The sequence below is a fragment of the Acipenser ruthenus genome, chromosome 4 (genome assembly GCF_902713425.1).
Source record: "Acipenser ruthenus chromosome 4, fAciRut3.2 maternal haplotype, whole genome shotgun sequence".
Lineage (NCBI taxonomy): Eukaryota > Metazoa > Chordata > Actinopteri > Acipenseriformes > Acipenseridae > Acipenser > Acipenser ruthenus.
In genome coordinates, this window is record NC_081192.1 from 63,133,592 (window position 1) to 63,147,393 (window position 13,802).

The 13,802-nt window shown below is 39.1% G+C and overlaps 1 protein-coding gene and 1 long non-coding RNA gene across 8 annotated transcripts in view; one reads left to right on the plus strand and one right to left on the minus strand.

The window, feature by feature from the left end:
• The window catches only part of LOC117400469 (solute carrier family 12 member 7-like), a 118,752-nt gene that overhangs the window by 20,021 nt on the left and 84,929 nt on the right, over window positions 1-13,802 (plus strand). Inside the window, exon 1 of one of the 7 annotated variants that reach the window (XM_034000498.3) lies at window positions 4,474-6,749. The exons of the other annotated variants lie outside the window; for them this stretch is intronic. Within the exon in view, the coding sequence (XP_033856389.1) occupies window positions 6,626-6,749 (124 nt within the window). The 5' untranslated portion in view covers window positions 4,474-6,625. Of the gene's footprint in view, window positions 1-4,473; window positions 6,750-13,802 lie in introns of those variants that run through there. 7 annotated transcript variants of the gene reach the window in all.
• Window positions 4,216-11,322, minus strand: LOC117400470 (uncharacterized). Its single transcript, XR_009328503.1, has 2 exons — window positions 11,038-11,322; window positions 4,216-4,478 (listed from the first exon to the last, which is right to left on the minus strand). It is a non-coding gene; the product is annotated as an uncharacterized LOC117400470 (long non-coding RNA).

Below are 13,802 nucleotides of genomic sequence, written 5' to 3' on the forward strand. Positions count from 1 at the left end.
GAACCTACTTTAGTGTTAAACTTAGTATGTAAACTATTTTTCCTTTGCAAGTTTAGGAGACATGTTCAGCAAGTCGGAGCCTTGAAAACACATGGTTACATGTGATATCAGCTAGATTACAATACAGTTATTACCGTAGCAAACATTGGAGCTTAAGTGAATAAAATGCAGAAATTATAACCTGTCGGTACCCAATGAGTACTGTTGCCCACTGGTTTAAAGCAACAGTTTTAGCTTGTATCATTCTTGCACATTTCAAAAGTGCAATACACAAATATCAAACTGTGTTTCTTAAAGTATAAGTAGTCAGGGCAACATGGTACTTTTAAAGGGTTGATTTGGAGGAGGATATAATCCTGAGGCAGTACGTAGGTACTGTTTGCGCTTTGTCCAATCAAAAACTAAATCTTAAAACTTAATCACTTTATTACAGATTTTGTTTTCTTTAATAATTTATTCTTAAAGGTTTAGAGTCAAATTATGTATCTTTCAAATATAATTGGTTTTCAATTTCATACTTTTTATTTCTACAAACCTATTTTGCATGATACATGTTTTCTCTTAGCTGCCTTTAAATAAAAATACATAATTTATTCATGAATGGCGGTGCTGGTGCTTCTCAAATTGGTCTTGGATGTTTTCTTACCTGTCAGTCTACCAGTATACAATATAATTGCCTTAAATGCTTTGGAATTCCGGTTTCTAGTGAGCACTTTTTAGACCTTAAAGACAAAATGACCATTTGTAAAATCTCACTTCTATACTGTATGTATGGCACCATCCACATGTGTTTTAAATATCAAATACATTTTTTCAGCGCAAATCAAGGTATGCAGGTACAACATCTTGTAAAGATTTGATATAAATAAGTGATATATAAAGGCTGTTCCAGTGAGAGCAGACCACCTTTTAATGTCTTTCCTAGCTTCTGATAAAATATTGATGTAGGAATCCAAGTTTTTTGCTGTTCATGAAAGTGCAAGTAATCGAGATGTCTGACTTTGAGGGATAATGTGAATTGCAAAATTAAAATGACCCAGCAACGAGAGTAGCGCGCGTTTTCTGATCGTTTTATTGATCTGAAAGTTCTGGATAAGGGAACAAATATTCTCGAGTTTAGATATGGGGAGGCTGGCTTCGAACTTTGCTATGTCCAGTATGATTCCTAGAAATTCCAGTGAATGAAGGGGGGCGATTTTTTGTTTTTTCTTCTGAAAGCGGGACACCAACCTCTGAAAATGTAAACTTTTAAGACTGGAGAATTATTGAATATTTTTGGGTTGCTGTGGCAGCCAAAAGTTAACTGCGTAGAAAAATATAGTTTTCCTTCCTTGAATTGGCATTACTTTAAATGCGTCTGATATATCTGCTTTTGCTAACCAAGAGCCGTGACCTGCCAATTTAATTGAATGAATTGCATCCGATATGGTAATGTACTGTAGAGAATTGATCGTGAAGAATAAGCGAATTGATGCTGCTGGTGCTTGATCCCTGTGGTGCTGACAGGTCAATGAGAAAATGCTTTTTTCCTGACATTTTGTGAGTGGCTATGCCAATGGGGTTATTCCTGAATATTGGAAATGGGGGAGCTGCAAATGGGGCCGACCATAAGTCCTTTTTTAATCTCTTTTTGAATAAGATTGTACTGTCTTGGGCTCTTGAGTATCAGAATGGAGGTTTTTGCTTTTGAAAGGAGGAGGGAGGGATTTGACTGAGTCCGGCTGAAAACCCGTTTTTTTTTGTCTGTCAAGTAAATAGTTGACGAATATTGTCAGGGCTGCCCAGTCCCTGACCACATTCCGGTGCCTCCTCAAGACTTGCCTCTTCAGAAAGCACCTGTAGATCTCCTCTGTTTTTCCCCGTATTATTGAATCGTATTTTGTCACACTTGTACTTGCTTGAACCAAAGTCATTGTATTTATCTTGCTCGTAATTGTATTATTACTTGTACTGTGATTCTTGAAATGTATTTTTTTACGACTGTAAGTCGCCCTGGATAAGGGCGTCTGCTAAGAAATAAATAATAATAATAATAATAATAATCCAGAAGTTTGTTTCAGTTTGAGAATATATTAATAGGAGTGGAGACTAAGGAGTGTTGAGGAAAGTCATTTTGGAGCTGCTGGGCACATGGCTTTTGAATGGGTGTCCCCACAGAAACCGCACATATGGATGATGTCTCATCGAGCAGATACCGAAATTGAAATTGTTACATATTTGCTGTCTTCCTGCGTATCTGATTCTTCGCCCAAATTTGTCTTGTATATTGCTCGGGTGGGGCTGAAGAATGGATGGAGTTAGGGATCGAGATTCTGTTTGAAAAGCAGGAAGGAGTGATGCAGACTGCTGATCTGGAGGGGGTTGATGGTACGGCAGCTTTCAGGCAGAGAGAGGTTGATTGGCCAGTGGAACCGCAGACCCCGCATGCGTTGGCTGAGACCGCTGAAAATCTTGAATAGGTTTAAATCAGGTTGTGCCCAGACGATGATGTGGTTGTCTGTTGCCAAAATAGCTGCTGCTTTTGCTGAAAATGATTTGTGGTAATCAAAAAACATGGTTACTCCATATCTGACGGATAGCTCCACTATATAGAATTCGTAAGAATCAATTTCTTGTCTGCGGTTTGGGTATTCTGAACATAATACATCTCTATAGACAGCAAAGGCAAGGAAGAATTCCCCCAGGGTTCGATTTTTCAGTAATCTGGGGTCTCTGGATTTCAGTGTGACTGATATAAATCTCCGCAGTCCACCACTCTATGGTCCAGAAATTCAGATATAGCCATTTAATAGAGAAATCAGATTAACGTCCTTGCCTTTTGATTATGCTGCGCCGGATCTGCAGGGATATTGAGTGACAATGAGCAGTGGTTGAGGCGACAGAACCATATGCTGTTGCAGATGCAAGTTTGTAGACTGGATGATCTACTGTGGGGACTGAGGTTGGTATATAACCAGAAGTGACGGTAGCTACAGAACCCGCTGTGTTTATGGCAGGAATGGAGGAAAATACTGAAATTGCAGAACCTTGCTTCTCTCGCTCGATGTTGGACACCCAAATGGAAAAGGTAAACAAAAAAGTGTGAACAGCAAGCAAATTGATACATTGTTTATAACGAAATGAACCAGACAGAGTCTGTTTTGAAACTGACCCAGTGTGAATGCAGCCATAGGTTCTGCGTGGACTAGAACAAGCTTAATATTGGCAGGTTGAACTAGCTAGCCCTAAGTTCTGGGTGATGCCGGTTGGATTGTGCAACACCCTTATGACTTTTGAGCGCCTGATGGTGCGTGTGCTCGTGACAGTGCTCCGTACAGTGTGTGGCATCTACCTTGATAACCACACCCCTATATGTTCCAGGGGGCCCTGGGCCACCTTTGTATGTTCTTTGAGCACATCTGTCAGGCTGGACTCAAACTCCACCCCAGGAACTGCCATTGCTGAGGAGGGAGATGCACTTCCTGGGGCATGTCGTAGGTGCAAACGGCATCGCCACGAACCTGTCCAAAGTAGCAGTGGTAAAGGACTGGACCACCACATGGACTGTCTCCGAGGTGAGAAGCTTTCTGGGTCTGGCATCCTATTATCTCCGGTTCGTCCTTGCATCGCCTCACAGAGCAGGGTGGCCAGTTCTCCTGGGATGCCGACTGTTGCTGCTGCGTTTTGAGAGTCCTGGCCTTTCCTGATCTCCAGGAGCCCTTAATACTGTACACAGACGCCAGCAATGTGGGGGCAGTGGCGGGGTGGTATTGCGTACTAACAAGGCGGAAAAGAACTACTGCGTCACCCGCTGAGAGTTGCTGGTTGTAGGAGAATACTTGTAATATGCCTTCTGTACATAGCTACCTGCTATATTCTTCTGTTAGTTGAAATTATGTTGGCTCTGCTCCAAGCACTTCCGCCTGTGAAAGACAGTTGAATGCAATGAAAAGATTAAAAACCCCACTGCGCTCCTTCCTTTCAACGTACACCATGAATGACCTCATGAGAATCGGCATAGATGGATCCCTTCCTGCTGAATTTCAACAACATGCAGCAGTGGAACATTGGATGTTTGCGACTGTTGGCACTAGACACCCAGCAGGACATACAATCCAGAAGTCATCTATCGGCATGGGATCACCAGCAGCAGAAACCTGGACAGTTTAAGGTAGGTTGAAGTGTTGGTGTCAGGATGTGAGTGGTGCAGGAATGATACAAGGTCCAAACAGAGGGTATATTTACAATGGTCCCGTTTTTATTAAATAAAAACTCTCCTCTCCTACCAACAACGGTTTCAGGGATTTAAACAATGGGCTTCTGAGTCACAAACGAAAAGGTCCCCAAAATAATAAAACAGTCCCAATGGTGCACACACGGGTTGAGGGGGTGTGCAAGTGCATGTCCTCAGGGTGCTGGAATAGGTTGAGGTGTTGTGGCAGTGTAGATGCTCCGGGTGGTAGTGCTGGCTCCGTTGCTTCATCCCGTTCAGTATTCGCCTGCCAAAACAAAACAAACAAGCAGCGCTCTGGCTTGTTATTCAGCTCAGATTCACTGTCTCCGTTCACAGTTGGGCGTGTTAAGATTTTGTGAATTTTCTACTCCTGGTTTAAATATATTTTACATTGTTAATTTTGACGTTGTGAAACTGAATCTTTAACATGAACTTTCGAAATGTTATGTGGACACCCATGCAACCTATGAAAAGTACAGTAGACTCATGTTTTAATCCGTGTTTCAATAATTTGTTTTGATAATCTGTGCGTTTAATACAGTACATTATCGAAATGTATTGGTGCAGATATCATCAGATCTATGCAGAAGCGGGTATTCGCGTGCTTTATTAGTGCAGAAATCAGCGTATCTGTGTGGAAGCGGACGGTCATCATTTAATTTAATTCAATTCAGTTAAATTGGGTCTCTGTCATTGCCATTGAAGCTGAGGAAGATGAGAAGGAGCTTGAACATAATGAACTGCAAGTAAGTGACAGCATTGAAAGTGACTCTTGGGATTAATAGATGATAATAATAGAAAACATCCCTGCCCACCATTTATATTATTATTATTACTTATTAGTGTTATTATAATACTGCACATGGTGAACGATAATGTAACGTTAGTGTTTTAAAATATTATTATACACATAATCAGCATAAGAGTGAAACATGAGGCTGTGTTGGCGGATGAGGTGACCAAGGGAAGCATGTAGATATTGAAGAGAAGGGGCCCAAGAACAGATCCTTGGGGGACACCACAAGTGACTAGGTTTGCAACACCACTGCGTCCAGCATAGAAAACAGACTGCATGCGTCCGGATAGGTAAGAAGACAGATTCCAGAGATTCTAGCATACTTCTGAAGGTGGTCAAGAAAAATGCCATGATCTATGGTGTCAAAAGCGGCTGTTAGGTCAAGGAGGACAAGCACAGAGGTGAGCACCAGCATCAGCATTGAGCAGGAGGTCATTCACAATCTGTAGCAGAGCAGTTTTAGTACTGTGATGTGGCCAGAAACCAGACTGTAGAGATTCAAGCAGGTTGTTGTCTGTGAGATGTTTCATCAGCTGACTGGCTACAGCCCTCTCGAGAGTTTTTGAGAGATAATGGAGATTGGAGATGGGACGGAAATTAGATAAGGGGTCAAGGGAGGGTTTTTTGAGTACAGCCGTAACTCTGGCAAGCTTAAGGGCAGCAGGAAACGAGCCAGAGTCCAGGGACAGGTTGAGAGTGTGCATAATGGAGGGAGCAAGATCAGAAACGGAAAGGTTAGTCGGCCAGGGGTCCAGGGGGCATGTGGTAGTAGTTGATTTCAACAGTAAGCCGGAAACATCAGCGATGGAGAGAGGAGAGAAGGAGGAGAGGGCAACTGGAGGAGCGTCAATGTGGTCAAGTAGTAGACTGGGTTTGTGGTGGGTGAGCGTAGAATAGATGTTGTCGATTTTTGTTTTCCGAAAGAAAGAGGAGAAATCTTAACAGGTAAGAGAGGAGGATGGACGGGAGTTGGATCTGTTGGTGGCTGGATGTAGGATTTGGTCCATGGTCTTAAAGAGAACATTGGGTTTACTGTGTCCCTTAGTTTTGATTTGTAACCTCAATTTTTAAAAACAAACTCTACCACCAGCTCATGAACACAACAAAAACAGCATTAATACCAAAACAACAATGGCCTGCAGATTTGCAGAATACAGGGAGTAATAATGTATGGAAGACAAGCTTAACTTAAACACTACATGACAAGTTTATCGGAATTACCTCGGCCACACGCCTTATGTGGGATGTTAGGGAGACATTGATAAATCACTGAAGCTACTGTAGCACTCTTGTGATTTATGTCACCATAAAGCCTTGATAGGATTACAACCTTATTATGCAGTTGAGTGTACATTATACCTTATTACTATTATGAAAATAGATTTTTTTTAAAAAGGGTTTTTTTATCTCTGATAACATGCAGTCCTGCCCTTGATACCAGGGAGCATGCTGACATAATCTAGTCGAGTGAAGGTCTAGCCAAGAGGGAGGAGTTCTGTTACACTCCTTATTTGGAAAGTGGTCACATGGGGCCAGTATCTAAGCGAGGTGAAAAAGCTAACTTAGTTCTGTATTAGAAACTGAGATACAGAGAGACAGAAAGCACATGTTTCAAAATGCCTACCAACTTCACAGTTGTCCCTGTGGAAGACGGGGCAAAGTCTGACCAGGATGGTGGTGAGAACAACCTGAATGTCAGAGAACAGGAAGGACTGGATTTCTTTCCTGGGGCCTTCTCAGGTGAGTCAAGTTTGAAAAGACACTAGCCCTAAAACAGCAGCCAAGTAGTAACAGGCGCAGGAGCCATTGCCTGCTTGTTTACAAATAAGATACTGTGGATAACAATACATTGTCTATTAAGGCTTGATAACTTGGTTCTTTTGAGGAAATTGTTAGCTATATCATTTTCCGTCACACACTTTGTTTAACCATTTAAGCATGCATTATTGGGTGCCAAGGGGGCATTACTGTACATAACAACTAGCAATTAAATATTTAAAACAAACAAAAAAAAAAGCTGTGTTGTATTTCTTTTAAAAGAAATATTAGTATTCAAAACTACAGTTTGGGTGTGTTCTAATGTGCTTTCAACACACGTATTCTCTAAATTATTTAACAGTTCACTTTTATTTTCCTTGTACTTTTGGGAGATGATCTAGCCTAATTGAATATACTGTATAGTAAAATAGTGTGTTTTTTATTTTTTATTTTACAGCTGTTTTCAATAAACCACAGACCAATGTGCTTGTTTCTAATTTAGATTTTTTTAGTACACAATAAGTTGTATTTCAGGATTCTAAACGAGTCACATATGTGTCTGAGTTAAATAATGGCCAACTGCAACAGTGGGTTGCTTGTTGTGGTTTTTTTTTTTTTTTTTTTTTAAAGTTAAAGAAGCTAATGTTATTGACTGGCCTGATTGCCTGCTTCCTGCATGCTACAGTTTGAGGCAGGGCCGCTTCCATGGTTTGCTGTATTGTGCAACACACTCTTACAATGTGAAGTCAGTTTATGAAATATTCTCTGGCATTCCAAAAGAGTTTCAAATGACTATCAAGCTGTGTATAAAACAGGAGTGTTAAACGGACCCATATGGTTCTGCATTACAGTTAAGAAATCCTGTTCTAAATATCTAGTTTGAGGTGTTCATTTTTTACATCCTGGCTCTCAATAAAAGATGCTGATAATAAAATATAATAACCTTGTCAAAGCTGTCCCCAAAAAGTTTGACCCAAAGTCATTGTAGGCATGTTTATAAAACCATCGTAACTAAATATAATAATACAATCTTCTCTGTTTTTTTCGTATTACTACACCCTCAACCGGGCTTCCCCCTGGGTATTGTACAGGGCTGTGCCACCTGGTTTAGTACCTTTTGGTCCCAGAAGGATAGTGCACAGGGATGGAGATGGTAAATGGCTGGAGGCAGTTAATGAAATTGAACTACACATAGTTCCTTAAAGTGAGCTGGCTTAAAAGCTCTGGGGTTAACATAATTGCAACTGTAATAGGAGGTCATGTGCCCTACTATTGTATGTGTGATGCCATGGGGCTCACAATTACTAGCACCAACCATAACTACTATATCTACCCAGATGCATGGGCATAGAGACAAGTGTAATGCAAAGGATTTTGAATGCTTTTTTTTTTTTTTTTTTACGATGTTTTTTGGCGAGTATTCTAAAAATAACAGAACATATTTACATTACAGTTAAATAACAGTTTTAAAAACCTAGTAATAAAAGCTGGTATTTACCCTTTACACTACTTGTCAAGTTTACTGTAAATAAATATAGATGGTATAACTAAATATAAGTTTGAAACAAAAACAATGAAATAACTGTATTCATGAAAAGAGGAAGTTATTTTTAGGTCTGTGTACATGACCTGCCTGCTCATTTTGAACTCTTGGGCCTTAGTAGTGTCCCTGGATCGTTGTCTGAACCAATCATATGACCTGTAGGGTGCCTGGCATGATCATAATGGAGGAACTATTGTATTCCGTATGAAGTCATACTGCAGCATTTCCTGGAACAATGCCTAAATAGACTGGTGGAAAATTACTAAGGTAAATGGGAGATCATTCATATGGCTCATTGGAGATTGGTTTCTTTAAAGTTAACAAAGCACTAATCCTATATTGTTTAATCAACCCCTTGAGGTAAAACATGTTTAATGTGGTCCAATAGCGCTGCTCTTGTGATGTTCTGGACTTGGAAGAAACTGTATTAACACTAAAAGCAACAAAGCACATACTGTAAAGGGCGCAGTGAAAAGCAGACAAAATCATTCTCTGGATGATGCTCTGCCATGCTTTCATAAATCTTCAATTGATTTTCATCCTTTGAATATGTGCAGCTACACGGTGACTCTAGACGTGTTGTTGATTTGAAGGAGAAGCTGTTCAGTCGTGTTATCTGCACTCAAGGACTTTCCAGGCAACAGTTACAGGTACTTTTACTTTGCAGCACAGGGACCTGAGCCAGCACTTGCAGGTTAACCTGTCGGTTACCTTGGGTATAAAGAATAACAAACTCCATGTTCTGAACTGCAGTGTAATTGACCTGGCCACTCCAGCTTCTGTAAACAAATGTGGAAGTTGTGTAAGGGTGATACAGCTAAAAGCAGAAGCTTTTAAGAATCTGGAATGTGATTCTGATAATAAGTTACATATTGCACAAGCATCTTTTTTTATTTTTTTTACTTACAGTATTTTCAGTCTGTATACCACTGATTGACTCTGAAGTGGTTCAGTGTTCACAGACAATGAATTGCATTTCCTTCACTGTCAGATTCTGCCTACTAGGAAATATAATAATACCAACATATATCGAATGTAAACCGAACAATATTAGCAGGACTTTATCATACTTTCTTTTGATTGTACAAGTTTTAAATGTTACAGAACACCCTTGTAGGAACAATTCAACAATTGATAATTTCATGTTTATCTGGGTTGATTAGTTCTCTTACTAATAATATTTAATTGACGTGTTACAAAGATTGAGGATTTACTATGAACACACATACACGCACCGATACAAGGAATGTTTAATCAATAGTAGTATTTTATCAAGTACACAAATAATAAACAGAAATCAGAAAATTTCAGAAAGTAAACCTCTTGTGCTACGTACACACACAGGCTAAATGCGGTTGTGAGTTCACCTTTTGCTCTTAATACGGTTCAGTTCAGTTCAGTTCAGTTACAAAGGGCAGCGACAACCGCACTAGTTAATCCCTTTCAGAGCAAGTATCGAGTGTGGTTATTAATTCAGTTCGGTAAGTTAATGCGCACTAACTGTGTGTTACAACAGCACTAACACAGCCGCAGTTGGTGTTCAGTGGATTTCTGCGCAAATAATGATGTCATTTGTTTATTTGCCATGTGATAAACATGGCAAAAAAAAAAATATAGGTGCCTGATGTGCCAAGTTGATTTTGTAATATTGATGAATAGTACATTCATAACAATGTTAAATAGTGCATACATATAATACACTTTTAATTTAATCAAAGTACAGTTGTATAATATTTTGTCGTAAGAAAAAAAAATGGTATTTTTGGTTTTACAACTTAAATAAAACAATATGGGACAACTCGTATGCCCAAACGCCACAGTGCGACCGCAACTCATTTTGCCACCGACACTGAACGTCTCATCTGTGTGTTTTGGCACTCCAGGAAATGTCTCCGTAAATGACAAAGATGCATATACGACTCCTTAAACATGCGTACATTTCTAATCCAGTCATTTGGAAACCACTCAAGTCGTTCCCACCAGCCTTCTGGTCAGAAGATCGCCCAAATGTTTCTATCTATCGTCATGGTACTGCAGATCATCACCACTGTATTTAGCAGTGCAGAAAAAGCAAAATGGCATCTCCGCTGGTTTTGCAGAAAAGAGCATAGCTGTGCTTGACAAGCTCTCGATCGATTACATGCAGTACTTTCTTCCAAAAGCATAAACAAAAAAACAGCCTCCGTGTTGTCACACAAAACCTCACGATCGCAATGTAACGATGGTCCGAGTTCAGTGGTTTGTTTAAACAGGGAGTGCACACACTTCACTAATGAAAGGTGTGTGTGTGTGTGTGTACAACAAACAACCGCAGCGAGTGCCGTTTGTAAAACACAATTAAAAAATCTCACTGCACTCATGCTGGCTAGCAGGCAATTGAAATATGACACCGCCTGTCTCCTCACACACAAGCATCAACTTCAACAGCAAGCAGGCTGTGACGTAGCTAGTACCTTGCTCACACACACACACGTGCATGCACCCAGCCTAACTGAAAATAATGCAGTAATCTTAGAATATATCACATTAAGCTTATTAATAGTATATAGATTAAGTACATGGCAAGTTTACTTTTAAAAAAATTCTTCATACAAAAATATGAGGTAGATTACTTCTAGTTACTCCATCAAGTTTCACTAGAAGTTATTTTTCAGTTCTATGTGAATGTGTTAAAATTTTATTAATTTAGTTCCATGAAAGGAAAATGCAACTGGAATTATACTCAACAGTTCCTTGAAGCTTAGACTTTTGGTCCGCTGTTTTGGAAACTCAATCTCTTGAAGTGTCCAGTACAAAAAGTTCTCCTGTCAGCAACAAAGTCTTCAATCCCACGTTGGTTCAAACTCGGCAACAAAGCTTTCAATTCTCAGTAGAATCAACAAAAAGCTACAACAAAGTCTTCTGTCCTCGGTATAGGATCCACAACAGCGCCCTTCCGCTCTGTCCTCTTCGCTGAATCTTTTAGCTACGCAGGTAGTAGAGCACAGTTTCTTTTTGGATACTGTGGTTTTAGGTCTACAACAGACCTAGACTGGTTTGTCTGATAACAGTCTGATGTAAGTTTTATGGCAGTCCTCCAGCTGGGCCTCAGTCTCGTTGCTTGTGGTCGTTGACTTGCTTGCAGCTTGCTTCCTCTTCTTGGGTCCGTTTTCAGGCAGAGTCCCGTCTTGGTTCACTCTGTTAAATAGCCACTTTCATGAGATCATTTGTGTATCTTGCTTTTTTAAATTCACATTCCTTTGATGTTTTAATGTAATTTTCCACTGGGACATCACTAGTTGATGTCTTCCTTGCGTCAAAACAATTGTTGTTGCACGTGTGAATTATCTGTCCATAATTCAACTGTCCCTTCAGCCTAATCCAGTCCTGGTGCCAGTCACCTAATCAGTAGGTCTCATAGTTCAGTATGTCTGCAAGCCAGAGACCCCCCCTTCTCAAGACACAACAGTTTGCCGTTTCTCAAGATACACTGTTTAATTAATGAATCCAGTTACATTTCTAATACACGTTCATGTATTATCATATTCAGGGAATATGTCCCACACCCTGCAAAGTTTACCTTTGCTGCATTCCGTGTTGCCCATATCACAGTCTTCTCATTTTAAACATATTGCCGACTCTTAAACTTGACTCATATCAAGGGTCACACTGTAACCCGTAAATCCCGGTAAGCATGTTATTATCCCACTCCATTGAGATAGATAACAAAAATATATCCCCGCGCTAGATATACCCACTCCTGTGGTATAAAAATATTTAATGGATATGCCTAAAATAATGTTTTCCAAGTTTCATTAGCCATTAAGTTGTTTTTTTCAGTATTAAGCTTCTGTTTTACAATCTTTTTGAAAGCAATTTGATTTTGATTTGTGTCCATCCAAATTGTACCCTAGTTATAAATTGTTATAATTATCTGTCAGAAACCATAGAGCTTTATTCTGGTGTCCAGTTTATTTATATTAATACATTAGCTTTCCTTTTGATATGGATGTGTGAAATGTTACTATACTATTTCATTAATTCATTTAGGGAAGCAAATGAGAAAACAAATTGAGAAAAGCATTCAGTTTGCCATCACTGTTTGTTTTAAAAGGTCAGTTAAGGCCTCACACGGGGTTGACCTTCTCTTTTTCTATTCAAACATTTGCATTACATGTGTCATTGAAAGATAAGCCTTTCCTAAGAAATGCAACTTTCAGTGAGCCTCTCTTAACGCACTGTGATGTGTATTATATTTGAATGGCCCTGCCACGACTGAGTGACAAATATGTATTTTTTTTTAATCAACAATGTTTTAGTTCATTACTAATAGATTTTTTTTCATAGTGGTTTTAGTTGATATATTATGAATTGCTTAAAAAAATATATATTTAGAAAAACATGTCCGTATGCCAGTGTGTGAGCTGAAGTGTGTGGTGGTAGTGGTGGTGGTGGAGGGGGGGGGGGGGTTAAAATAATAGACTGCGAAAACTGAAGGATACATAAAAGATGTTATGCAAAGGAAAAATATTTGACAGACATAAGATATGATACATAAATTATGCAGCTTTTGCAGTGCTCCGACAATATTGTGCAATCTGTGAAATTACCCTGTATAATTAAAGTTAGCAAAATAATCAATAATCTCCAATTTGCACAATAACAGTTTTATTACAACAGTGAAGCCATTGTGTGCTTTTATATGCACCTTGTTAATTGCACATTTCACAAAGCTTACAATTAAAAAAATAAATAAATAAATAAATCTTTAACCACATAGTATGTGCAAACAGGTCAGTTTATGTTGGGATTTCAAACCAAAATACGACCTCATCGGCTTGGGGTTAAATTACATTTTTAGATAGCTGAAAGCTTGTCGTGCTCGGCTTGAGGTTGTCTTGCGAATTATTATCCTATCGAGGTGCAGAAAATTCACTTTATCTGAAGCCAATCTGAAGAAGATCCGATCATCCCTTTATGTCAAAGTGAGACTAATTTGAATTACCCATCTGAAATTTGCATCTCTTCATGTTAAAGTGAGACTGAATTATTCTCCAGGGAAATAATTTTTATTTATTTATTTATTTTTTAAACTTTAATTTAATGTTAACATGTAAAGTAATGTAATTAATTTGCGGAGTCAGTGTGATACAGTACCCCAAACAATGCGCTGCGCACGCATAGTTGTACAGTAGTTCAAAGTGACATTGCAGTTAAAATAGAAGGTTCTACCCCATTACCACTGAAGATTGTACAATATGTATAGAGACTCATGACTTAAAGGTAATGTTCTGTTTTACCCCCTGAAAATACATTTTACTCTCTGTGTTAAAATTAGAGGGTAAGTTACTCCCAAACCCAAATCCTTATCTCGTGTGTGTGTGTGTGTGTGTGTGTGTGTGTGTGTGTGTGTGTAAAATATATAATAAAAATAGTGGAACGTCGCATATCCGACTGTCACATAACTGCCCTGATCAATTAACCGCCTCACTAAATAAATAAATATTAAAAGT